This window comes from Pseudophryne corroboree, chromosome 8 (genome assembly GCF_028390025.1).
Source record: "Pseudophryne corroboree isolate aPseCor3 chromosome 8, aPseCor3.hap2, whole genome shotgun sequence".
NCBI classification, from domain to species: domain Eukaryota; kingdom Metazoa; phylum Chordata; class Amphibia; order Anura; family Myobatrachidae; genus Pseudophryne; species Pseudophryne corroboree.
Genome location: NC_086451.1, coordinates 450,663,269 through 450,688,991, shown reverse-complemented (window position 1 = coordinate 450,688,991; position 25,723 = coordinate 450,663,269). Strand labels below are relative to the sequence as shown.

Here is a 25,723-nt window from a genome sequence, read left to right as displayed (position 1 = left end):
AAGCTGACCAGCCTATTATTAACCCATGCAGCCTTGCTATATGGTGCTGCTGCTATGGGCATACTCCCCCTCACCCCCCCTGCAGCTGCGCTGCTTGTGAGGTAGTCTCCCCATGTTACCTGCAGCGGACGGGAGAGCAGGGGAGCGCTGTGTCTAGCGCTGGGGAGCCGTCCGGAAGAGCGGCCGGCGCCTTCATATGCGGTGTTAGCGCAGGAAGAGCGGCCGGCGTCTGTGAGTGACGTGCGGCCGCTCTGTCTTAGAAAGCGGGTAGAGTGGCTGGCTCGGGCGGCGCCTGTGCCGGGTAATCAGCGCTGGGAGAGCGGCCGGCGTCTCTGAGTGACGTGCGGCCGCTCTGATCTCTAGCGTAGTTCAGCGGGGCATATCAATGGCGGCTTCAGCGGTGCAAACACCCACACAGCAGGGCGGCAGCGTGAGCTGACCGCCCTGACACCCCACCATACCTTGCCGCACTTACTGTAAGCTACGTCCTGCTTGTGACGGGCTTTCATCCTGGCTGTGACGGGGCTTTCTGTAAGCTCCGTCCAGTGTCAGACCCTGTGATTTTCATAGCGGCTGGGCATAGCGCGTATGAGCTCCCCCTGCTGTGCAGCCGGACGGAGCTCAGTATGAGCGCGAGGCATTAACCCCTACATAGCGGGGCGGCAGCCTGCGCTGACCGCCCCGTTTCCCCAGCCTACCTTTATGATCATGTCTGGCTGTGACGAGGCTTCTTCTGTGTAAGCTCCGTCCAGCTTCAGTGATGTGACTCATGGCTGTGACGGGGCTTCTTCTGTGTAAGCTCCGTTCAGCTCTGTAGTCCTGGCTGCGACGGGGCTTCTATGTGTAAGCTCCGTCCAGCTTCCAGTCAGCTTCCCAGTGATCTATGGCTGCGACGGGCTTCTTCTGTGCAAGCTCCGTCCAGCTCTCTAGTCCTGGCTGCTTGTAGGAGCAGTGGGCTGTCTGTGGCTGTGAGGGTGCTCTTTGTGAGGACCGACACGCCATGCTGTCTGTGGCTGTGAGGGTGCTCTTTGTGAGGACCGACACACCATTCGCTGCCCGTGCAGCGGCACTATCCCGGACCCATGTTTTTCCAGAAACTGGGAAGGGATGTGCTAAGTGTAAAAATAAAAATTAAAAATAAAAATTAAAAATAAAAATCCAAGTGTGGTTATACCACAAGCCGATGTTCGTGCTGTGAGCACCGAAAAAACACTGAGAGAGTACACTGAGGTACTCGGGGATATGGAGGAGGGGGAGAGTCCTAAATTTAAATATTCAGTGCCTTTGTTCGGCTACGCCCGTCCATATCCCAAGAGTACTCCAGTGACCCCTAGTGGATGATAAAGAAACATAGATTTTAGTATTGCTTCTATCTTCCTATCTGTAGGGTCGTTTAAAGTCACGAAATGTACAGAAGGAATAACCGTAGCTTTTGCCAAATGTGAAATAGGAGCTTCTACCTTTGGGGCTGTTTCCCAAAATTTTGTATCTTCCTCCGTAAAAGGATATAGAAATTTTTATTTCTTAGGAGCCTGGAAACGAGAATCCGGTTTAAGCCAGGGTTCTTTTAAAATATCCGCAAAGTGAGAGTAAGAAGGGAAGGCAGTAAACTGTCTTTTCTGTCGTTTGAAAAAGGCAGAGGAAGTCTCCGCCACTGCCGCATCCTGAATATTAAGAGTTTGACGAATGGCTTCTATCGGCAATCTAACACCTGAGCTAGTAGATAGCTCCTCGTCTTCCCAAGCCGAAACTTCGTCCCATTCAGGATCTACCTCCCCCTCCTCCAATGGAGATGTCGGAGAATCCAACTCCTCCCCCAGAAATGTTATAGCGGGTAACGGTTGTGGACGTTTAGTAGCAGCGGAACTGCTGGCAGAGTTTACAAACTTATTTAAAGAATGAGTTAAATCAGTAAGACACTTGCCCATATTCTGGGCCCACAGAGGCTCCACCTGAGTTTGAGCAGATTCAGCCTCCGATCTAGACTGACGCAAATCCGAAATGGCATCCACCATGTTCTTGGCCCATGGTGCATAGACTGATCTGTGGAACCTCCCTGCTGATCCGCCACTGATGCACCAGAGCACGAAGTACAGAGGGTACCTGCGTCAGCACTACCCTTAGCCAGCTTTGAGCCACACTGTGAACAGGAAAAATAAACTACCGAGGCCGTTTTGCCCTTTGTAGCTTTGTCCGGTTTGCTGGCCATACCTTATTCTATTATTATTTATTTATTTTCGATATTTAAGAGCACTATAAATCCCCTATAAAGGTGACCTAGCAGTTATCCCACTATTCTAGTGACACCAAGAAGGCTGACTGCTATCCCCCACTAAGGCTAGTCCACAATATACTTGCAGTTAGTTGTGTGTTTCTAATGAAAACTTCCCCCAGAAAATAGTGGTATCCTCCGTGTGTGCTTGAGTAGCACAGCGTCCCCCAGTCTGCAGCCGGAGAAGATGGCGCCCCGGAACCCTCAGGAAGCTGCAGAACAGCGCGCGCGGGCAGAGCAGGGTGGGATTCCGTCCCTGCAAGAATGACGTAACCGCCGCGGTTGCTCCCTGGAAGATTACCGAAGCCGGAAGTTCGGGTCTCCCGCGCGCCGCTACACACAGCGGCTGTCGCGGGCAGAAACTACAAAACGTGTGTTGGTCCCAGGGAGCGCACATCACTCTCCCGGACCCCGCTCAGTATCTGCAGCAATTGTATGTCCCCACAACACGTCCGCTCACCCTCACTGCAGGAGGGGGGGGGGGGGGGGGGGGGGTTTCGATGCGGGCGGGCGTGCTGGCTGGCGGGGGAAGGGGGTGTTCAGGTTTTAGGTAATCACACAAGAAAAATAACAATAGAGGGGACAGCCCAATATTGTGGTTGTCCTGTACCTTATTCCCTGCCGCATCCTGCATCCCGAAGAGAAGAATGTGGTCCCAGTGACCAAAGTGTGGTGGCCTCCAGCGGCAGCTCAGAGTGGGAACACTAAACCCACTCCAGTAGTACCTGTCACCTGTAAACAGGGACTAGGTACTTTTGAGAACAAAATCCAAAAGAAAAAAAATAAATAAATCTAAGGAGAAAGAAACACTGTGTCTGTACTCCACAGGCACAAAACTAAAACTGAATTGATGTCTGGGCAGGAAGGAGATGGGAGGGGTTAGAGGGGGGAGGAGGCAGTTTGTTTGATAGATTCTGTGCCAAACTCCACTACCACACACCTCTAACCCACAAGTAACGGCGCAGCGTCCCCCAGATGGATGACAGAGAAATCCTGTTTACTCCTTCATCCACTGGAGCTTTATGCTGGGGACGTCCTAAAGCAGTCCTCAAGGGAGGGGGTGCTCTTTGGTAAAGGGTCAGCAAGGAATGAGGTTGGCCCACAGGCAGAAAACAATCTCCAAGGGAAGCAGAGCCAGAGCAGTGCTTCTGACCATCCCAGAAGCAACCCCTGAAGGAGAAGGCTGAACAGAAAATCCCTGTAGGGAACTGAAAACCCAGGAGAAAAAGGACACGAAAGCAGACACTACCGAACCACAGAGACCAATGGCAACTGGCCCCCCCAGGAAGGACAGGAGCCTCGGGGACCCTGTTGTAACAAAAAAATACAGAGGACCACACCCAACAGTCCCTGGATCAGAATGTCTAAAGACTTAGGACCCAAAAGGGAGAAGCCAGAGGAAAACAGTCAGACCGGATGAAAGCTTTGCTGGAAGCAAATAGGCCGCCACTAACGCTGCTCCAACAAGAAGGAACCTGGCAGACATAAAGGCATGAACCACAGCCAATCACCCAGGAACCTAAAGGCTCATACACACTGGGTGGTTTTGAGCTGAAAGCAGCTCACTTTTCGTGTTTTGAGCTGCTTTCTGCTCAAAACCGTCCAGTGTATATGCCCGGACGATGAGCACTGATGCGCTCCCCCGCTTCATAGCCGGCGGCCGCCGTTCATCTGCTGGTATGGAAAGCCATTCACCCCAGCTGACATCGCTGGGCAGAGGGGAAAATAGCTCAGTATGTATGCACGGAGCGATTTTCAGCCCAACGATGTCAGCCATCATCTCTGTGCAGACACGCTGGGCAAAAACGGCAAGTGTGTATGGACCTTAAGACTACTAGATTTTTTTTATAAGAAAACAAAAAAATGGGATGGCCCAGCAGAGAACCTCTAGAAGATCACAGAGACCTAGAAGCGTATCCCTTAAAGGTGGCGGAGTCCAACCACCACCCAGTCGCATCACGTGATCCAGACGGGATGTCACAGGGGTCCATAGAAAAACAATGGGTCATATTGGAAAGTGCCACGGAATGTCAAATGCTTACTGAGAACTGAAAAACCCACCCTGCCATATGGGAGCCTGATGGCCTGGGCTTATCCCCTCCTCAATAGTCGTGGCCTTCAGAGGTGATAAGAGGAAAAAAGAGAAGACACACACTGTCGCCAAGCAAGGAAGAAGCAAACTGCAGGGTCTAAGTCCAGGGACAGAAAATATATAACATGTTCGGTAAACCCCTCTCCTCCTCAAGTGGGCAACACAACTACCCACCAGAAGCTGTGAGAAGAGGACCTGGAATAGGACCAGGTAGAACACACCATATCCTTATGGAAAAGAGATGATCTTGAACCGTACAGGGTTGAACCAACAAACCACACTCCGAAGAAGCTCAGCGGACACTTAAGTGTGTATCAGGACCATCTGGAATACAACAGCTAATAGCACCAACAAAGGGCTAGAGAAGTAAATCTTGCCCAAGACAAAAAACGTGCACCACATGAGGCTGGAACACAAGGCTGGAGTGAAAGTAGGGTCCTTATGTGCTCTTGGCTGGGGGCAGAGGAACCCCTTCAACCGACAATGAAAACTAAGGTGTAAGATAACCTCTGGTTGGGTAGAAAAAATAAGAATTTACTTACCGATAATTCTATTTCTCGTAGTCCGTAGTGGATGCTGGGGACTCCGTAAGGACCATGGGGATAGCGGCTCCGCAGGAGACTGGGCACAAAAGTAAAGCTTTAGAACTACCTGGTGTGCACTGGCTCCTCCCCCTATGACCCTCCTCCAAGCCTCAGTTAGGATACTGTGCCCGGACGAGCGTACACAATAAGGAAGGATTTTGAATCCCGGGTAAGACTCATACCAGCCACACCAATCACACCATATAACTTGTGATCTAAACCCAGTTAACAGCATGATAACAGAGGAGCCTCTAGAAAAGATGGCTCACTACAGCAATAACCCGATTTTTTGGTAACAATAACTATGTACCAGTATTGCAGACAATCCGCACTTGGGATGGGCGCCCAGCATCCACTACGGACTACGAGAAATAGAATTATCGGTAAGTAAATTCTTATTTTCTCCGACGTCCTAGTGGATGCTGGGGTTCCTGAAAGGACCATGGGGATTATACCAAAGCTCCCAAACGGGCGGGAGAGTGCGGATGACTCTGCAGCACCAATTGAGAGAACTCCAGGTCCTCCTCAGCCAGGGTATCAAATTTGTAGAATTTTACAAACGTATTTGTTCCTGACCAAGTAGCTGCTCGGCAAAGTTGTAAAGCCGAGACCCCTCGGGCAGACGCCCAAGATGAGCCCACCTTCCTTGTGGAATGGGCTTTTACAGATTTTGGCTGTGGCAGGCCTGCCACAGAATGTGCAAGCTGAATTGTACTACAAATCCAACGAGCAATAGTCTGCTTAGAAGCAGGAGCACCCAGCTTGTTGGGTGCATACAGAATAAACAACGAGTCAAATTTTCTGACTCCAGCCGTCCTGGAAACCTATATTTCCAGGGCCCTGACAACGTCTAGCAACTTGGAGTCCTCCAAGTCCCTAGTAGCCGCAGGCACCACAATAGGTTGATTCAGGTGAAACGCTGAAAACCACCTTAGGGAGAAACTGAGGACAAGTCCTCAATTCCGCCCTGTCCGAATGGAAAATCAGATGAGGGCTTTTACAGGATAAAGCCGCCAATTCTGACACGCACCTGGCCCAGGCCAGGGCCAACAGCATGACCACTTTCCATGTGAGATATTTTAACTCCACATATTTAAGTGGTTCAAACCAATGTGACTTTTGGAACCCAAAAACTACATTTAGATCCCAAGGTGCCACTGGAGGCACAAAAGGAGGCTGTATATACAGTACCCCTTTCACAAACGTCTGAACTTCAGGGACTGAAGCTAGTTCTTTTTGGAAGAAAATTGACAGGGCCGAAATTTGAACCTTAATGGACCCCCATTTCAGGCCTATAGACACTCCTGTTTGCAGGAAATGTAGGAATCGACCTAGTTGAAAATTCCTCCGTCGGGGCCTTACGGGCCTCGCACCACGCAACATATTTTCGCCAAATGCGGTGATAATGTTTTGCGGTTATATCTTTCCTGGCTTTGATCAGGATAGGAATGACTTCATCCCGAATGCCTTTCTCCTTCAGGATCCGGCGTTCAACCGCCATGCCGTCAAACGCAGCCGCGGTAAGTCTTGGAACAGACAGGGTCCTTGCTGGAGCAGGTCCCTTCTTAGAGGTAGAGGCCACGGATCCTCCGTGAGCATCTCTTGAAGTTCCGGTTACCAAGTCCTTCTTGGCCAATCCGGAGCCACGAATATAGTGCTTACTCCTCTCCATCTTATAATTCTCAGTACCTTGGGTATGAGAGGCAGAGGAGGGAACACATACACTGACTGGTACACCCACTGTGTTACCAGAGCGTCTACAGCTATTGCCTGAGGGTCCCTTGACCTGGCGCAATACTTGTCGAGTTTTATAAACATGTGGAAGACTTCTGGGTGAAGTCCCCACTCTCCCGGGTGGGGGTCGTGTCTGCTGAGGAAGTCTGCTTCCCAGTTGTCCACTCCCGGAATGAATACTGCTGACAGTGCTATCCCATGATTTTCCGCCCAGCGAAGAATCCTTGCAGCTTCTGCCTTGCCCTCCTGCTTCTTGTGTCACCCTGTCTGTTTACGTGGGTGACTGCCGTGATGTTGTCCGAATGGATCAACTCCGGGTGACCTTGAAGCAGAGGTCTTGCTGAGCTTAGAGCATTGTAAATGGCCCTTAGCTTCAGGATATTTATGTGAAGTGATGTCTCCAGGCTTGACCATAAGCTCTGGAAATTCCTTCCCTGTGTGACTGCTCCCCAGCCTCGCAGGCTGGCATCCGTGGTCACCAGGACCCAGTCCTGAATGTCGAATCTGCGGCCCTCTAGAAGATGAGCACTCTGCAACCACCACAGGAGAGACACCCTTGTGCTTGGTGACAGGGTTATCCGCTGATGCATCTGAAGATGCGACCCGGACCATTTGTCCAGCAGGTCCCACTGGAAAGTTCTTGCGTGGAATCTGCCGAATGGGATTGCTTCGTAGGAAGCCACCATTTTTCCCAGAACCCTTTCATTGATGTACTGAGACTTGGCTCGGTTATAGGAGGTTCCCGACTAGCTCGGATAACTCCCTGACTTTCTCCTCCGGGAGAAACACCTTTTTCTGGACTGTGTCCAGGATCATCCCTAGGAACAGAAGACGAGTCGTCGGAATCAGCTGCGATTTTGGAATATTGAGAATCCAATCGTGCTGCCGCAACACTACCTGAGATAGTGCTACACCGACCTCCAACTGTTCCCTGGATCTTACCCTTATCAGGGAATCGTCCAAGTAAGGGATAACTAAAATTCCCTTCCTTCGAAAGAGTATCATCATTTCGGCCATTACCTTGGTAAAGACCCGGGGTGCCGTGGACCATCCATACGGCAGCGTCTGAAACTGATAGTGACAGTTCTGTACCACAAACCTGAGGTACCCTTGGTGAGAAGGGTAAATTGGGACATGAAGGTAAGCATCCTTGATGTCCCGAGACACCATGTAGTCCCCTTCTTCCAGGTTCGCAATCACTGCTCTGAGTGACTCAATCTTGAATTTGAACCTCCGTATGTAAGTGTTCAAGATTTTAGATTTAGAATCGGTCTCACCGAGCCGTCCGGCTTCGGTACCACAACAGTGTGGAATAATACCCCGTTCCCTGTTGCAGGAGGGGTACCTTGATTATCACCTGCTGGGAATACAGCTTGTGAATGGCTTCCAAAACTGCCTCCCTGTCAGAGGGAGACATCGGTAAAGCCGACTTTAGGAACCGGCGAGGGGGAGACGTCTCGAATTCCAATTTTTACCCCTGAGATATCACCTGAAGGATCCAGGGGTCTAATTGCGAGTGAGCCCACTGCGCGCTGAAATTCATTGAGACGGGCCCCCACCGTGCCTGATTCTGCTTGTAAAGCCCCAGCGTCATACTGTGAGCTTGGCAGAGGCGGGAGAGGGCTTCTGTTCCTGGGAACTGGCTGATTTCTGCAGCCTTTTTCCTCTCCCTCTGTCACGGGGCAGAAAAGAGGAACCTTTTGCCCGCTTGCCCACGAAAAGACTGCGCCTGATAATACGGCGTCTTCTTATGTTGAGAGGCGACCTGGGGTACAAACGTGGATTTTCCAGCTGTTGCCGTGGCCATCAGGTCTGAAAGACCGACCCCAAATAACTCCTCCCCTTAATAAGGCAATACTTCCAAATGCCGTTTGGAATCCGCATCACCTGACCACTGTCGTGTCCATAACCCTCTACTGGCAGAAATGGACAACGCACTTAGACTTGATGCCAGTCGGCAAATATTCCGCTGTGCATCACGCATATATAGAAATGCATCTTTTAAATGCTCTATAGTCAATAATATACTGTCCCTATCTAGGGTATCAATATTTTCAGTCAGGGAATCCGACCACGCCAACCCAGCACTGCACATCCAGGCTGAGGCGATTGCTGGTCGCAGTATAACACCAGCATGTGTGTAAATACATTTTAGGATACCCTCCTGCTTTCTATCAGCAGGATCCTTAAGGGCGGCCATCTCAGGAGAGGGTAGAGCCCTTGTTCTTACAAGCGTGTGAGCGCTTTATCCACCCTAGGGGGTGTTTCCCAACGCACCCTAACCTCTGGCGGGAAAGGATATAATGCCAATAACATTTTAGAAATTATCAGTTGTTATCGGGGGAAACCCACGCATCATCACACACCTCATTTAATTTCTCAGATTCAGGAAAACTACAGGTAGTTTTTCCTCACCGAACATAATACCCCTTTTTGGTGGTACTCGTATTATCAGAAATGTGTAAAACATTTTTCATTGCCTCAATCATGTAACGTGTGGCCCTACTGGAAGTCACATTTGTCTCTTCACCGTCGACACTGGAGTCAGTATCCGTGTCGGCGTCTATATCTGCCATCTGAGGTAACGGGCGCTTTAGAGCCCCTGACGGCCTATGAGACGTCTGGACAGGCACAAGCTGAGTAGCCGACTGTCTCATGTCAACCACTGTCTTTTCTACAGAGCTGACACTGTCACGTAATTCCTTCCAACAGTTCATCCACTCAGGTGTCGACCCCCTAGGGGGTGACATCACTATTACAGGCAATCTGCTCCGTCTCCACATCATTTTTCTCCTCATACATGTCGACACAAACGTACCGACACACAGCACACACACAGGGAATGCTCTGATAGAGGACAGGACCCCACTAGGCCTTTGGGGAGACAGAGGGAGAGTTTGCCAGCACACACCAGAGCGCTATATATATACAGGGATAACCTTATATAAGTGTTTTTCCCCTTATAGCTGCTGTATTGTTTATACTGCGCCTAATTAGTGCCCCCCTCTCTTTTTTAACCCTTTCTGTAGTGTAGTGACTGCAGGGGAGAGCCAGGGAGCTTCCCTCTAACGGAGCTGTGAGGGAAAATGGCGCCAGTGTGCTGAGGAGATAGGCTCCGCCCCCTTCTCGGCGGCCTTATCTCCCGTTTTTCTGTGTATTCTGGCAGGGGTTAAATTCATCCATATAGCCCAGGAGCTATATGTGATGCATTTTTTGCCATCCAAGGTGTTTTTATTGCGTCTCAGGGCGCCCCCCCCCAGCGCCCTGCACCCTCAGTGACCGGAGTGTGAAGTGTGCTGAGAGCAATGGCGCACAGCTGCAGTGCTGTGCGCTACCTTGTTGAAGACAGGACGTCTTCTGCCGCCGATTTTCCGGACCTCTTCTGGCTCTGTAAGGGGGCCGGCGGCGCGGCTCTGGGACCTATCCATGGCTGGGCCTGTGATCGGTCCCTCTGGAGCTAATGTCCAGTAGCCTAAGAAGCCCAATCCACTCTGCACGCAGGTGAGTTCGCTTCTTCTCCCCTTAGTCCCTCGATGCAGTGAGCCTGTTGCCAGCAGGTCTCACTGAACATAAAAAACCTAAAACTAAACTTTTCACTAAGCAGCTCAGGAGAGCCACCTAGTGTGCACCCTTCTCGTTCGGGCACAAAAATCTAACTGAGGCTTGGAGGAGGGTCATAGGGGGAGGAGCCAGTGCACACCAGGTAGTTCTAAAGCTTTACTTTTGTGCCCAGTCTCCTGCGGAGCCGCTATCCCCATGGTCCTTACGGAGTCCCCAGCATCCACTAGGACGTCAGAGAAAGGGGGCATGCTGAACTAGTCCTGTCCGCCAAGGATGAAGACCTATCTGCAACCATCCCATACCGGTAATAAAGGGAATTCAATGAAGAGCCTCTTTTACCATGATGGGACGTTTTTGGGGCATCTTAATAATAGAATCCATGGTTTCTATGGTGTGACAGAACCACATACTGTAGATGGAGTACAGTCCAACTCACTTTATTTTCCACCACAGGAAGATTACACAATTTCCATGCAGGTTTTAAAACAGCAGCACAACATTTCAAGTTCTGATAATCACAAACAGTACAGATTACAAATGGCTCCTAATGGAACCCCAGACCCACAACCTATCGCCTGGCTACTTGCTGGCATCAGGAGCAATGACCTACTGAACAAACAAAAACATTTTTAAAAGGTAGCAGACAAGTTGCAGTAATCAGCCCAGCTGTGGCTTACAACAGACTCAGCCAAAACCCAGACTGGATTCCATCAGACCTGTTGCTGCTGCTCCAATCCTGCAAAAGCCTACCGTCCCACATTAACCTCATGTGGAATCATGCTGTCCATGCCACAATGGAATAGGAGAAGGAAGAGCTTCTTCCTAAGAAATGTGTGAAATAAGCCCCCTTTTCCTAAGATCGACAGGAGCCACCAAGGCAACTCAACAATACTGGCCCATGCTGGACACCGTAGACAAAAGGTAAGCTTAGGCAGGTCTATACAATCTAGTAACCTGAGAGTATACCAATAGGGCATAGCAACCCTGCATGTGCCAGTCACATGGGAGCAACTCCAGCCAAGTAAAGTATAAACAGACATTTACCAGCCTACCAGCCTTTAAAGGCAGCAGCGTAAGCTTACCTGTAGTAGTCTGCAGATTCCTTTCCACCCTGCTGCAGCCCTTCCCTGCCTGGATTCTGCCTCTCTGCAAGGTCTGGGAACAGACCTTGCAGAGTGTCCTTCTTACTGCTACTTACGGCCAACGGTGGGCAGTCTGTATCCAGACAAGCACCAACGGTAGGGAGGAGGGAAGCAGACCTCCCCTTTCCAGGGTCAACCAACCGTTTAGCCAAGGAGAGATCACCCATTTCAGGAAGACGCCAAACACGGCCACCAAAAAGTGAGGGCTACCACTGAGGGTGCCGTCCCCCGCCCCCATTACTAGCCGCAATATGCTAACTATGGTGGCTGTGTCGGGACAGGGACAACTGTGGCTAAAGGTGCATACACAGTGAGCGCTTTTCCCCCCTGCCCAGCGATGTCAGCGGGGGGTGAACGGCATTCTATAGTAGGACGCTATGGAAAGCTGTTCATCTGCTGGTAATACCAGCAGATGAATGGCGGCCGCCGGCGATGAAGCGGGAGCGCGCATCAGCACTCATCGCCGTGGCATACACACTGGGCGGTTTTGAGCTGAAAGCAGCTCAAAACACCAAAAGTGATCTGCTTTCAGCTCAAAATCGCCCAGGTATTTATGGGCCTTTAGGCAGATGCCGATGCATCCTCCATCGCTGGTGGACGGATCCTACTTACTGCTACACTAAACCTCCTGGGCCCGGTGACTGCCCACACACAGCCCTGTGACGGGAGTGGTGAGTAGCCCCAGAAGTATTCCCATATGGCAGGCAGACTCCTGTAAAATAAATAAAACACGTAATCTAGCAGCCTGAGGAAAAAACGCCCAGCTCCAACGTGTACCTGAACCATAACTGTCTCACTAGGGCTGCTGGGGTACGGGAAGGGAGGAGCCAGTTCAGACTTATTTAATTATTAAAGTGCCAGACTCCCCCAGCACTGCCTACCCCAGCCTCATGCTCCAGTGTCCCCCAGTGGATGTAGGATTAGTCTGTTTTTTTTCCTCTTGGCCCGCTCAAGGCCTTGCGTTTTTATTTTCTTGCTCTTCTCCCTGCATGGACATAGAAGCAGACAGACAGAGGAGAAACGTGGGTGGGCGAGATGACTGACTGTATAAACACACCTCACCTTTCTGGCAGAAGGAATTTTATTTAGGCTTCCCTTTGGCCGTCCTCTGTTTCCTTTTGGAACGGCGGCGGCACCTTCGTTTGTTGCTGGTATCTTCCGCGGCCGCCCTCTTGCCATTTTCGGGGTTCCAGGTATCCGTTTCTGTGGAAACCAGGGGATAATGAGCAATATGAAGGGAAAATATGTCACAAGACCTATACCCAAAGTGACGTTATACAGTACAGATCGTAACCCTTCCTCTCACCACTAGAGAGGCCCTGGATGGTTTGCGGTTCTTGCTTCCCTTCGGCCTGCCTCGCGATCTCTTTGGGGCATCATCATCAATTCGGTTTACCTGAAGAGAAAGATGTATCACAATTTCACAAAATGCCCTCTCTGAGGTTACACTTCATGAGGACACGTGTCCCTACAGTGTCTATCCTCCTTCTCACCTTCGTACTTCCCTTTGGTCTCCCTCGGCCTCTGTGGGTGGTGTCTGCTCCATCTTTAGGCTTTGTATCTATTCTTGATGCATATACCAGAGACTTTCCCTCACGGACTGAGTAGACCTATGAGAAACAAGAGACTGCTTTAGGGCCTTCATTCTCAGCCAATAGGATGCTGAATCACAACCAGAGCAATCCCCACGTATAACAGGAGTAAATGTCTATATATAGACTCAAAGATGGAGATTCAATTGTTTATCGGTGCTCGCAGCTCCCGCCTAAACAAATGGGAGTTAGTCCATTGTTTGTGCCAACGGGTGTGAATTCCAGGGCACCCATATTTCTGTTTGCACCCTTCTGAGGTGACGAACAGTATTCAGGGAAAATCCATGGCTTGGGCATCCTGACCAGTAATTTAGATGGGATTAGCCACTTTACATGGGTAAACCCAGGTGATTTTGGGCACAACAAGCGTGATGAATAATGGGCGCCTGTGGCAGTCACACCCGATTGGAGTAACAATTGAATTGCTCTGTTAAGTGCCCATTAATTATAAAAAAAAATAAAAAAAAAATTCAATTGAATATCTAAATTGTCCCCAAAGTGTATTTTGCACCTGTCTGTTCGACCCTGTCTAAAATTTACTTCATACAATAAATTGTGTCTCAGTGCGGTCACTGTCTTTTAGAAAATGGAAGAGCAGCCATCTCAGTTATATTGTTTAAACCTCACAAAATGGCTGCCTCCGCTGCGTGTGGATGCTCTGAAGAGCTATTTGAAACGACCACAGGTATATAATACAATCCCATGAGAAGAAACAACATGCATAGGTCTCTCACCCTGGTTGGGTTTGTAGGGAAAGTCTTGTTTTTGCTGCCTTTCGGCCGCCCTCGGCCTCTGTGTGCAGTTACAGTGGCGCTGGAATATTTTCCCGGCATGTTTTCCTTGTTCTGAGGAATTTCAGTCATGTTTTCCTTTTTAGACTGTGCTTCAGCCAGATTTTTCTTGTTCTGCTGAGATTTGGGCACGTTTTCCTTGTTCTGCAGCGTTTCGTGGTGCCCTGAGAAGCATTGCTGGTTCTCCTGATCGTCGTCATCTCTGGACATATGAGGTGACTTCTGGTATAACATAGTGAGGGAAAAAAACAAAAGCAAACAGAAATAACGGTCATGCTATGCTTTATTATTTAGCTTTTTGGCTCAATTAGTCATCAACTGCCCTCTCAGAGATAAGCATATTTAACACAGGGCAACCCATCATTGGGGAAACGCCAGTTACTACTTTACTATTTACTAAGGGGTATATTCAATTGATGTCGAATTACTTAATTTGTCGAAAAACTGAGCTTTTTTGACCAAAAAACCATGTCGAATCGGATTCGACAATTCAATCCGGCACTTATCGACAAAAAAACTGTAGTTTCAGTTTTGACTTTTCGACAATTTCATGTCTGTAATGTTAAAAATGCGGCATTTCGAAAAGTATATTCAATTGAAGAATGTCGATTCGACATCAGTGCTTTTCGACAGTCATTTCGTCAACTTCATTGCACCTACTTTTTCTGGCGTGAGCTGATAAGAAATCTTAAATACTTTTATTTTTTGGTGCTTTTTTTAATTTCTAATAGCATATCTATTTATATTTGAAGTGATTACTTACTTGGTTTTTCTATTTATGACCCACAGTATTATATATTCGATTTTTTTAAAGAATATTTTTTCCTGTACTCGGCTGAGAGTAATGTACCCATGATTCCACAGTTTTACCCAGGATACACTTCTCCAAAGCCACTCCTCTCTCCTCACTCCAAAACCAAATTGATCACTCTGCAGCTCCTCACTCCGCTCTGCAGGTTCACAAAATGGCTGCTGAGCACGCAGCAAACAAGCCCTATATAGGATTCCAAACAGCGGGAAGTCGAATCCAGGCCGCCCACTATTCGACGATTGGTCCGTTTTCGACCGAGGGCGTGTTGAATCCGTTTTTAATTTAATATGTCGAATTCAGGGTCCCGGGTAGAGGGTTTCGGCTGTCGAATAGTGTCGAATCTGAAAACTGACGAATCCACGCTGTAATTCGACATCAATTAAATATACCCCCTGAATGTGATTTTGGTTCTGTTTATTGCTTATTTCTGAATTCTAATAAACATAAAATAGGTTAGGATTAAAATGCCTTCGGTCAGAATACAGTCTGCGGCATGGCGATGATTAGAATCCTCACAGGGGAAGGGAAGTATACTTACCTTCCCCCACTGGGCCCCTAACCCTTTCTTCTAGAAGCCTAAACCTAACCCTCCCACTCATGTAGCCTAACCCTCCCCAGTAGTGCCTAAACCTAACCCTCCTCACTGCAGCCTAAACCCAACCCTATCCCCCCCACCACCACCCGCAGCCTAAGCCTAACCCTCCCTGGGGGTGCCTAATCCTAACCGCCCTGGCCACAGCCTAACCGTAACTTCTCCCCCGCGTCTTCCCTCTCCGGCAGCACAGCGGATGATTGTTCGGGATCCCAGCGGTCGGTATTCCGGTCCTGGTCTGGTGACCCTATTCGGGATGCCGGTGTCGACATTCCGAGTAGTGTCGGCATTCCGGCGCCAGTATTCTGACTGGCGGGATCCCAACCGGACCTACATAAAACCCCAGTTGTTCAAGATAAACTAAATACTAATAACATTCACAAGTCAGCACTGATGACATTTGAAATCAAGGGGACAATTTATCAAAGAATTGAGAGAGATAAAGTACCGATCGGCGTCTGTCATTTTCCAAACACAGCCTGTAACATAGCAATTCAGAGCTGGTTGGGTGGTACTTTATCTCTCCATGTTTTGATAAATATCCCCTCAAAGTTTTAATCACAGTGGGATAGGGGGAAGTATTAATGTTAAACACTGCAGACTTGGGGGGGCGTGGCCACGACGGCTAAGGAGTAGGCAGCAGGTCTCGGGAGCTCCCCGGCCACCAAACTCCTGATACCCATCCTTATTCCCTCTGGTGCTCCTACCCGGCCGAATCGCTCACCCTGCACTGCTGGGCACTGCCGGGCGTCCCTATCCGTGTTCTCCGGGTCCCGTAGACGCGGCTCTCACCGACATCCGGCCCTGCGGCCTACAAGTTCTCCGGATCCCCGGCCTCGATTTTGGCGGCCTCGATCGCGGGACACCCGGAGCTCGAGCGGCGGGCTGCCGCTGCTGCCGGAGCCCGCAAAAGGACTGTGGGGGGGAGATAGCCTCTCCTCTGCCTCCAGGGCTGTAACCTGGGTCCCTGAAGTGACCCTGAAGACGGGAGAACAAACAGGTACTCCTGGGGAAGGGGAAGAGGAAGGGACACTGCGGCCATTTTGGGAGTGAATGATAAAGGCTGCTGCTAATGCCTGCACATTTGATGGGCTGCCTGATGGAACTCTCCTGTGACCAGTGAGCCTTTGCTATTTGGGACCTCACTATCAGTTGCTCACTCACTCTCAGCCTCTCAGTATCTATACTACCTATACTGACTCAACATACTGCTGGAAGCACAGTCAGGTGTCTTTTGCTGCACAGCTCTCCCATTCTACCACATAAGAGATGCATTAGTAATTGGAACTGACTGCGTCGCTATACTGCACTAATATCCTTCAGTGTGCTACGCACCGACATCCTGCCCTTGCCTTCCGAAGTTGCTGCAAGATTCTCCCTCTTCAATATTACTGTACATATTGCTGCTACTTCTACACAAGCCTGTATTTTCTATCCATTGATATTTTGATATAAGGACTGGGCACGGTTGCTTCCCGCCACTAATTGAGGGCGTCCTCGCTCCTACCGCCTTCTCATTATACTTCTACACGGAACACCCTGCCCTAGGGTGGTTGTGACTGCTCCTGTTCAATATGGTTAAGGGAGGCCAAAGTGCGGCTGCGGCCAAGCTAGAAAGATATGCCAGACAACCCACACCCAAGGTGTCGTCGGCTCCCTCTCCTACCCATTCTGATTCCCCCTCCGTGTCTGCGGCTGGCTCCCCGGGGGTGGCGGAGGCGCCGTCTATTCAACAGGTGCTGGAGGCTATAGCTGGCAGTGAGCAACGTCTCTCCGACAAGATGGAGAAGGTGCAGTGTGACCTATCCTTACTCCGACAAGATGTCCAGCGCATTCGTGAGAGAGTGGGTGAGGCGGAGACAAGGGTCTCCAACCTGGAAGATATGTGTGGACCCCTGAAGCAGTCCGTATCCACGGTGACCCAACAAGTCTCCTCCCTCCAGACTAAGCTTTTAGACATGGAGGGAAGACTGCGTAGGAACAATGTCAGATTTGTGGGCCTACCTGAAAGAGAAGAGGGCTCGCAGCCGGAGGACTTCCTCGAATCTTGGCTCAAGGAGATGTATGGTGCTGAGTCCTTTACGGCCCAATTTGCGGTGGAGCGTGCACATAGGATACCATCTCGGCCACTACCTCCTGGTGCCCCTCCTCGCACCTTCATTGCCAAATTCCTACATTATAAGGACCGGGACTCAGTTCTTCGCCTAGGTCGCACAAAGGGCCTGCTGGTCCGTAATGGAGTCAAGGTGTCGGCCTTCCCGGACTTTGCCGCAGACGTCCAGAAGGACAGAGCCCAGTTTATGCCCATTAAACGGCGTCTGCGAGACCTCAACATTCCGTATTCCATGCTGTTTCCTTCAAGGCTCCGAGTTGTGGCGGACGGGGAGACCAAGTTTTTTAATTCCCCCAGGGAAGCGGCACAATGGCTGGACAGATTTGCGCCGGGTGCTCGACAGCTGGCTCCGGACTGATCTCCTGAGTTGCAGGAGCTGGGTCTGGGCTATCGGAGGGAACGATCTTAGATCGGGGAGCCCCCCTCCTTTGCATTGGTGGCTCAAGACTTACCGTCCAAGTGGTGTTGGTTAGAGGTTTAGTTGAGAATCTAGGCCTACTCAGCACTTGGTAGTTTGGGTTGTTGGTTTGGGATATAAGTATGCCGGTGTTCTGGGGGGTATACGGGGAGGGGAGGGATAATTGGGAAGCTGCTAGTTGCGGCTCTCTTTGCTGCTGTTTTTGGTTTTCTTTCTTTAGTTTGTTATTTTTCTTACCTGAGTTTTTTTTGAAGCAAGGATGTTTATTAATTCAGACGCTATGGATTATAATGCTGGGCTTATGTACGTCATGTGTTACTGGTATTACTGATGTTGGTTCTCAGTTGTATTCTGGGAAATGTCTATCCGGGAGACACATAGAGTCTACATGGAGTCATGACTAATCTGAAGCTGTTGGCGTGGAATGTCCGAGGTCTGAATAACAAAATCAAACGATCTCTGGTTTTAAATATGATTAAGAAATATGACCCGGACATTGCATGCCTCAGTGAGACCCACTTAGAGGGACATAGGTTACTGTCTTTACGCCGGGCTTGGGTGGGATGGGCTTACCACGCCTCTCACTCTTCCTTTTCTAGGGGTGTCTCGGTTCTGATTAAAAAATCAGTGCAATTTGAATTACTGTCGATCAAAACTGACCCATATGGAAGATTTGTATTTATGGAATGTAAACTGAGCTCCCAGCCCTATTACATATTAGCGGTGTATGTCCCCCCTCCCTTTTCATATGCTGTGTTGCAGCAGGCTGCCTCTTTCATCGCTTCATCTCCCACTACCCCAGTGATATGCCTGGGTGACTTTAATAACATCCTAGATTTGTCCTTGGATCGATGGCACTCCCCGAGTGTTGCGCTGGCGAGTGGTGGCCCTACTAAGTTTGCAGATTTCTTGGATAGCTTGCAGTGGGTTGATGTGTGGAGGCTCCGTCACCCTACGGCCCGCCAGTTCTCCTGTTTTTCCAGTGCTCATGGCTCCTTTTCCAGGATTGACCTGATGCTGGTGTCCCCTGCCCTTGTCCCGGGGATCATTGACATTCATTATGAGGCCCGAGGGGTCTCTGACCACTCCCCCATGTTGATGACTATCGCTGTGGGAAGTCAGAGGGGGCACTCTTATTGGAAGCTGCACCCCTCTTGGCTGACCCAGCTTGGTGACTGCAGTGACCTCGAGACTCAATGGGGGGGGTACTTTAACGATAATGTAGGGTCAGCCCCGGCTACGATAGTTTGGGATTCATTTAAGGCTTTTTTGAGAGGTTCATATATTGGACGCATAGCGGCTCATAAAGTATCCTCCAGGGAGAAGGAACAGGCCCTTGAAAGGGACGCCAGGGAACTAGAGTCCCAATACCTGCTAGATGGTGCCCCCACTACGAAGGTACGCTGGCTAGTGACTCAGTCGGCTTGGATGGCCCACCTGTCCGACAAAAACTCACGCTCCCTCCTTTTCAAGGCCACTAATATTTATATGCAGGCTGATGGGACGGGGGGACTCCTGGCCCGTCTGATACACTACGATCGGCCTGGGTCTACGATCACCCAGATGTCCGATGGGGATGGCTCCTTTGTTGACACCACGCCGGACATTGCGCAGTTGTTTAGATCTTATTACTCTGGTGTTTATAGCTCACAATTGACGTGCTCTACTCTTGACATCTCGCACTACCTGGGGGGTATTGCGTTGCCCGCACTCTCCCCTGAGGCCTATGAGCTGCTGGAGGCGCCCTTGACGCTCGAGGAGGTGACTGCGGCCATTGGTATGTCCCCTAATGGCAAGGCTCCGGGGTGTGACGGGATTCCCTCTGAGGTTTACAAAACTCATATAGATTTCTTTGGACCCAGACTCCATGCCCTATACTTGGATATATTTGCCAATAATGAGCTTCCCCTCTCTATGTCAGAGGCAATTATAATAGTGATTCCAAAGCCCGGTAAGGACCCTGGGTCTCCAGACTCCTATAGGCCGATTTCCCTGATTCCCACCGATGCTAAGATCCTGGCAAAGATATTGGCAGTACGGCTTAACACAGTGATCACCTCCCTCGTTCACTCGGATCAGACTGGCTTCATGCCAGGGAAGTCCACATCTATTAATCTACGTAGACTATATACCATTCTGCAACTCCCACATGACTCCCCTTCTGACTCGGCTGTGGTCTCGCTAGACGCGGCCAAGGCTTTTGACAGCGTTGAATGGGCTTATTTATGGGAGGTGATGGCTCGTATGGGCTTTGGACCCAACTTTATCAGTTGGACTAAACTACTGTATCAACATTCGAGTGCCAGGATCTTGGTGAACGGCTATGTATCCCCCTCTTTCCAGCTATCCCGTGGGACTAGACAAGGCTGCCCCCTATCCCCCGCACTGTTTGCCTTGGCCATTGAGCCCCTGGCCTGTCTGATAAGATCACACCCAGATATTGTGGGAATCAGTACGGGCTCACGTGAGGATAGAATAGCTCTTTATGCTGACGACATGTTGCTGTTCTTGCAAGATTACACCAAGTCAATGCCCACTCTGCTACGGGTGATTGAGTGCTTTGGTGATCACTCGGGACTTAGAATTAACTGGTCTAAATCGTACATTATGCCAGTCATAGGCCCCCCCCCTACTATTCCCAAAATCCCCCTGCCACTACGTTGGACGATACAATTTAAATACCTCGGGATTCAAATAACTAGTGACCCTTCCGATTTTGTCCCTCTGAACCTGGACCCAGCCATGCAGTGGATTATGGGCAAATCCAAAGCTTGGTGTAAGCTTCCACTGACGGTGTCTGGCAGGGTCAATCTCATTAAAATGATTATACTCCCCAAACTTTTATACATTATTCTCCAGTCCCCGGTATATATTTATCCGCTATTCTTTAGAAAATTAAATAGTGTTCTATCCTCTTTGATATGGGCTAACAAACGTTCTAGGATACAGCTAAATACCCTTACCAGGCAGCGCTCTGACGGTGGCCTGGCTCTGCCTAATTTTCAGATGTATTACTATGCTGCCCAGCTGACTCATATTAGTGTGTGGGCGCAGGATTCTGGGGTTAACTCCTTACACTGTGAGTTTATTCGCTCCTACTTTCCTCACCTCTCTCCTGTGCAGGTGCTGTTGAGTGGGAGCATATCTCGGTTTCTTCCCCCTATTATTTTCCAGGCATTAAAAATATGGCAGGCCCTGAGAGTCCTCTTGGGATACGATGGTTTGGACCCTGATACCCCCCTATGGTACTCTGACTGGCTCCCTGAACTACACGCGCTTGAGGGGCGGGAGGTGTGGGCCCCTAGATCTGTGGTTTCTATTTCCCAACTCTACCTAGATGGGGTACTCAAATCCTTTCAGCAACTGAAAGATGAGTTTGGGTTACCCAATTCCTATTTTTTCAGATATCTCCAGCTTCGTCACGCCCTCCAGTCCCAGTTTGCTGAGTCCCCCCCACGTATCCTCCCATTTCCCATCAAGACCTTTGTGGCTACTTTGGGTCGAGCTAAGATGGTCTCCTGTGCGTATGGATATTTACTTGCTAAGCTCCATGCGGACCCTCTGACACGTCTCCGAGGAAAATGGGAGGAGGACATGGGTTTAATAACTGAAGAGGACTGGGCCCTCGCTCTGGAATACCCTGCCAAAGTTACCAAATCTCTTAGATTTCAGCAGATTCAATTCTTCATTTTACACAGGACATATATGACTCCGGCTAGACTAGCTACTTTCGGTACGGGCGGATCTGGCCTTTGTCCTAAATGCGGGGGGGAGGTCGGAACATTTTGGCATCTAATGTGGGATTGTCCGAGGCTGAGGGTGTTCTGGTTGGGGGTCGGGTCAATCCTGGAAAGTACAGGAGTAACTGGCGGAGTGCTTACCCCTCAGTTCTGTATTCTGGGGATGGGATGCTCATCCTCTCTGTCTGTTTCAAGGGGTCTCTATGCCAGTAATGTATGTGCCTTGGCTAAGGTTTGCATTGCGAGGCTATGGATGGCCCCCAGAGCCCCTTCGGTGTCTGGGCTTAAGACCCTAATTAATGATACAGTAATTAAGGAAAGATATATATATCTGAAACAGAACGCATCAGCCAAATTTGAAAAGGTCTGGTCTCCATGGCTTGACTCCCCCCATGCGCACATGACCCCGCAAATATAGAGGGCACTGAAATGCTAACTTGCCAAATATTTACTGCTTAGTGACATAAGTGAGATGCTTGGCGGTTGAGCCCTGTGGAGCCGCCTGTTTATCCGCATAATTACTGTGGTCCGGAATCAGATTATCCCTTCTCACCTTGCTTCAGGTTTTGTTTTTTGTTTTTCCCCTGTTGTTGTTATGTTCTTATTGGTTAGCTTAAGGGCGTAAATATAAAAATGTATGAGGATTTATATTGATGGCTGCGGATCTTGCAGACCCAAATAATCTGTACAGCAAGAAAGTATGTGTAATTCCCTCATGGTCATGTTCTGATATCCCTTGAATGTAAATTTCCTCCAATATTGGAGGTCTGTCTTGAGCCGAAAGATTTATTGTTGTGATATTGTGATGATCTGCAATGTCTGTACCTTATTCTTCAGTTTGTGAATAAAAAATTACCTTATTAAAAAAAAAAACACTGCAGACTTCCTGAAAAAAAATCTCCTTGACAAGGGACGTCATCGAACGCTCAGGCTTCTCCCAGTGTGTGTACTTTTTACATATAGATTTGTTGATGTCATTCCATTTTTGTTTGTTCGGGGACCACCCTATTCGCCGTCCCCCAAACCAATTTTATGCAAATGAATAATCAGAAATAAGAAGTTATAATTGTGTGCTGAAGAGGAAAAGACCCTTCCCCAGATGCCATGTTGGCTCTTGTAGATGCCCCATAGTCCTGCCTGTTGGGAAGAAGCCAGGCATACTGTGGTAAGTAAAGCTTTAGTGGCTCTTCCCCCTTGTAAGACCAGCTTGTAGATGACAATTCCCCATACACATTTCAACACGGTAATTGGCCCGACATGTAACCCGCAAGCGGTACCTCTATTGTGTCATGTCTCGAGGCAGCAAATAGTTTTCGGTTTTTCAACTTTTGTGGCGGTGTCCTCTTCCGCTTCGAGCTGGTGTCTGTCCTACGCGAGCTCATTATTACCTGCACAAGGCAACATATTCCCATAAATCCTTTCCGGGTTATCGTGCAATAAACACTTATAATATTCTTTATGGTCCAAGAGGAGCCATCGTCATTACTAGGTGTATAGGCATTAATCATCCCTGTGCAATACATGCCGTCTATACCCCAGTGTCAGCGTGTTCCAGTGTCCCCTAGTGGCTGCCTGAGAAAAACGTGACGTTCTGGAGAGGCGGCGCTCCTACCTAGATGTCAGTGTCAGGCACAGTTTCCGGTAAGTCTAGGAGGAGTTCTGCAAATCGGTAACCGCACTTTCCGTGGATCGTTAGCGTGGCTTACTAATATCCTATCTACACAACTAGAATATTAGATGCCATCCGGGGGACTGGAGGCAGCTCTCCGAGCGCTGGACATGCCGCCAACATGACAGAAACGGGGGCATGACTCACAGACGTGACGTTAAGAATGGACATCAGAAGCCCGCCATGAAATGATTGGCTGGGCTTCCACCGTCCAAACTTTCGATGTGATGGTAACGATTTAAAGGGAATAAGAAATTTAGATGGTTTGCGCATGCGTAAAAGAAAGAGGTTTGCGCGTGTACAATGGTGACCCGCGGCCGTGCTCAATGTTAAGCCGCTCAATTCAACTGTATTATAACATTAAAAAACCAACCGTATATACTCGGCGCCTGTTCCTTTAGACCACTGGCAAACTACACCTGAGACTGAGCTGCAGCTTCCTAATCAGGGTTATTGCAAATACCCTTTGTAGCAAGCAAACTAAAATGTTGAAACCAAGGTTTCAATAGGAAGCGCTGTCCAGTCACAAATCAATTAATCAAATCAATTTAATTCCACAAACAACATATATGGCCATATATTGACATAAAATAAGAATTCATAAGACTTTAGTACAATGATAACAAATAAATAATTTAAAATTGTAAATCAATTATAAGCAGTTAGTGTTGCTCCAAAATCACGGGCATGCAGTCTCATTCACTTATGTGGTTAGTCATCCACTCCTAATTTATATTCCAATAGCCAGATGGCAATCTTAATTAGTGAGTCCAGAGAATGCAGGTGTCCTTTAAGAACAATGTTCAATGTCCTCCTCCCACCCGTATTTAACAACTAACGGGGGCTTTTTCAAAAGACGGGGACTGAATGGAGGTTTTTCTTATGGATATCCGGACACAGGGGATCTCTCAGCCAGAGAGCATTCGACCCTCTGCAATGTCCGTGCAACTGCTGGTCCCAGCTCTAACACAGCAGCAGACGAACACTCGCACTCTCAGACTGCCGGACTGCTACGCCAAATCACGTGACGCGTTTCTCCGCCTCTCCGTTTCCGGATACTCGGCGGCTTCCTCAGACGTGTATCCATAAGAAAAACCTCCATTCAGCAAGACATCCCCGGTAAGAAAGTTACGGGAGGGAGGAGTATTTTCTAAACACTCAGCAAGGAGTGAACAACAAAAAAGTTATAAGGAATAACAGTCCCCGTCTTTTGAAAAAGCCCCCGTTAATTGTTAAATACGGGTGGGAGGAGGACATTGAACATTGTTCTTAAAGGACACCTGCATTCTCTGGACTCACTAATTAAGATTGCCATCTGGCTATTGGAATATAAATTAGGAGTGGATGACTAACCACATAAGTGAATGAGACTGCATGCCCGTGATTTTGGAGCAACACTAACTGCTTATAATTGATTTACAATTTTAAATTATTTATTTGTTATCATTGTACTAAAGTCTTATGAATTCTTATTTTATGTCAATATATGGCCATATATGTTGTTTGTGGAATTAAATTGATTTGATTAATTGATTTGTGACTGGACAGCGCTTCCTATTGAAACCTTGGTATTATAACATTGATTGGTCATTGCTTCCACATTTGACGGCTGCCATCGGAAAGCCGCCATCGAATGGTAAAACCACTACCATCGCAATATAAAACATTATTGGTGGTTAACTATAGATGTGTGTGTGTATATATATATATATATATATATATATATATATATATATATATATATATACACCCCCCCCCGAGGCCACGCCCCTTACAGCGATGCCACGCCCCCTGATTCCGGCGCGCACTAGCCCAGAGAAAAGTTGAGAGGCATGCTCTATCTCCAACCTTTCCCCCCTCCTGATGAAGCTCAGCTCCCCTCCAACCCGTGCACATTGTGAGAAGGGGGTTTCTGCTTCTCCCACTTCTTTTCCAGCTGCAGCAGCGTGCTGTGACCGGAGGCTCTGCCATGCATGTAGCGCCAGTACACGCATGCAGTGCCGGTCACTGGGATAAACATGCCTGTATTATTATCAGTAGCTGGGGGTGTGCAGTGCATTCCCTGTGTGTTCTCCCGGGGCCACAACTCACCCACCCGTGCAGTGTCTGTGCCCCTCTGCCGCCTGCTGCTGCTGGGATTCTGCTGCAGAACGTTCCCTGTAGTTCAGACCAGCTCTGCACAAAGCTCTGCCCTCCTCATCCTGTATCCTCCTCGTCACTTCCTCCCTCTCCTCCACCCCCCTGCACCAGCACATACTGTATACATAATAGATACATGCAGCCATGCATAGGGGGAGAGGATGGGGCTCAGCAGCCTCTGGGTGGGGTGGAATCCTGCTCTGCTGCAGTGTATAGGCCTAGGGTTATGTGTATTCATACTCCTAGGAAATCTAAACCATAATTATATATATATATATATATATATATATATATATATATGTGTGTGTACATATATATATATATATATATATATATGTGTACATATATATATATATTATTATTGTTACTTTATAAATATATATATACAATAATCCGCATATATATATATATATATATATATATATATATATATATATATATATATATATATATATATATATATATATATATAT

The 25,723-nt window shown here is 48.7% G+C and overlaps 1 protein-coding gene across 2 annotated transcripts in view; it reads right to left on the bottom strand.

Annotated features, from left to right (window-relative positions):
• Window positions 1–25,331, bottom strand: part of LOC134949579 (uncharacterized) — a 38,762-nt gene extending 13,431 nt beyond the window's left edge. The window contains exons 1-6 of one of the 2 annotated variants that reach the window (XM_063938239.1): window positions 25,203–25,331; window positions 22,720–22,830; window positions 13,712–13,990; window positions 12,879–12,995; window positions 12,692–12,781; window positions 12,448–12,588 (exon numbers count right to left, since the gene is read on the bottom strand). In XM_063938239.1, the coding sequence (XP_063794309.1) occupies window positions 12,448–12,588; window positions 12,692–12,781; window positions 12,879–12,995; window positions 13,712–13,990; window positions 22,720–22,824 (732 nt within the window). In that variant the 5' untranslated portion in view covers window positions 22,825–22,830; window positions 25,203–25,331. The remainder of the gene's footprint in view (window positions 1–12,447; window positions 12,589–12,691; window positions 12,782–12,878; window positions 12,996–13,711; window positions 13,991–22,719; window positions 22,831–25,202) is intronic. The other variant, XM_063938240.1, reaches the window with a different exon arrangement.
• Window positions 25,332–25,723: the final 392 nt, after the last annotated feature.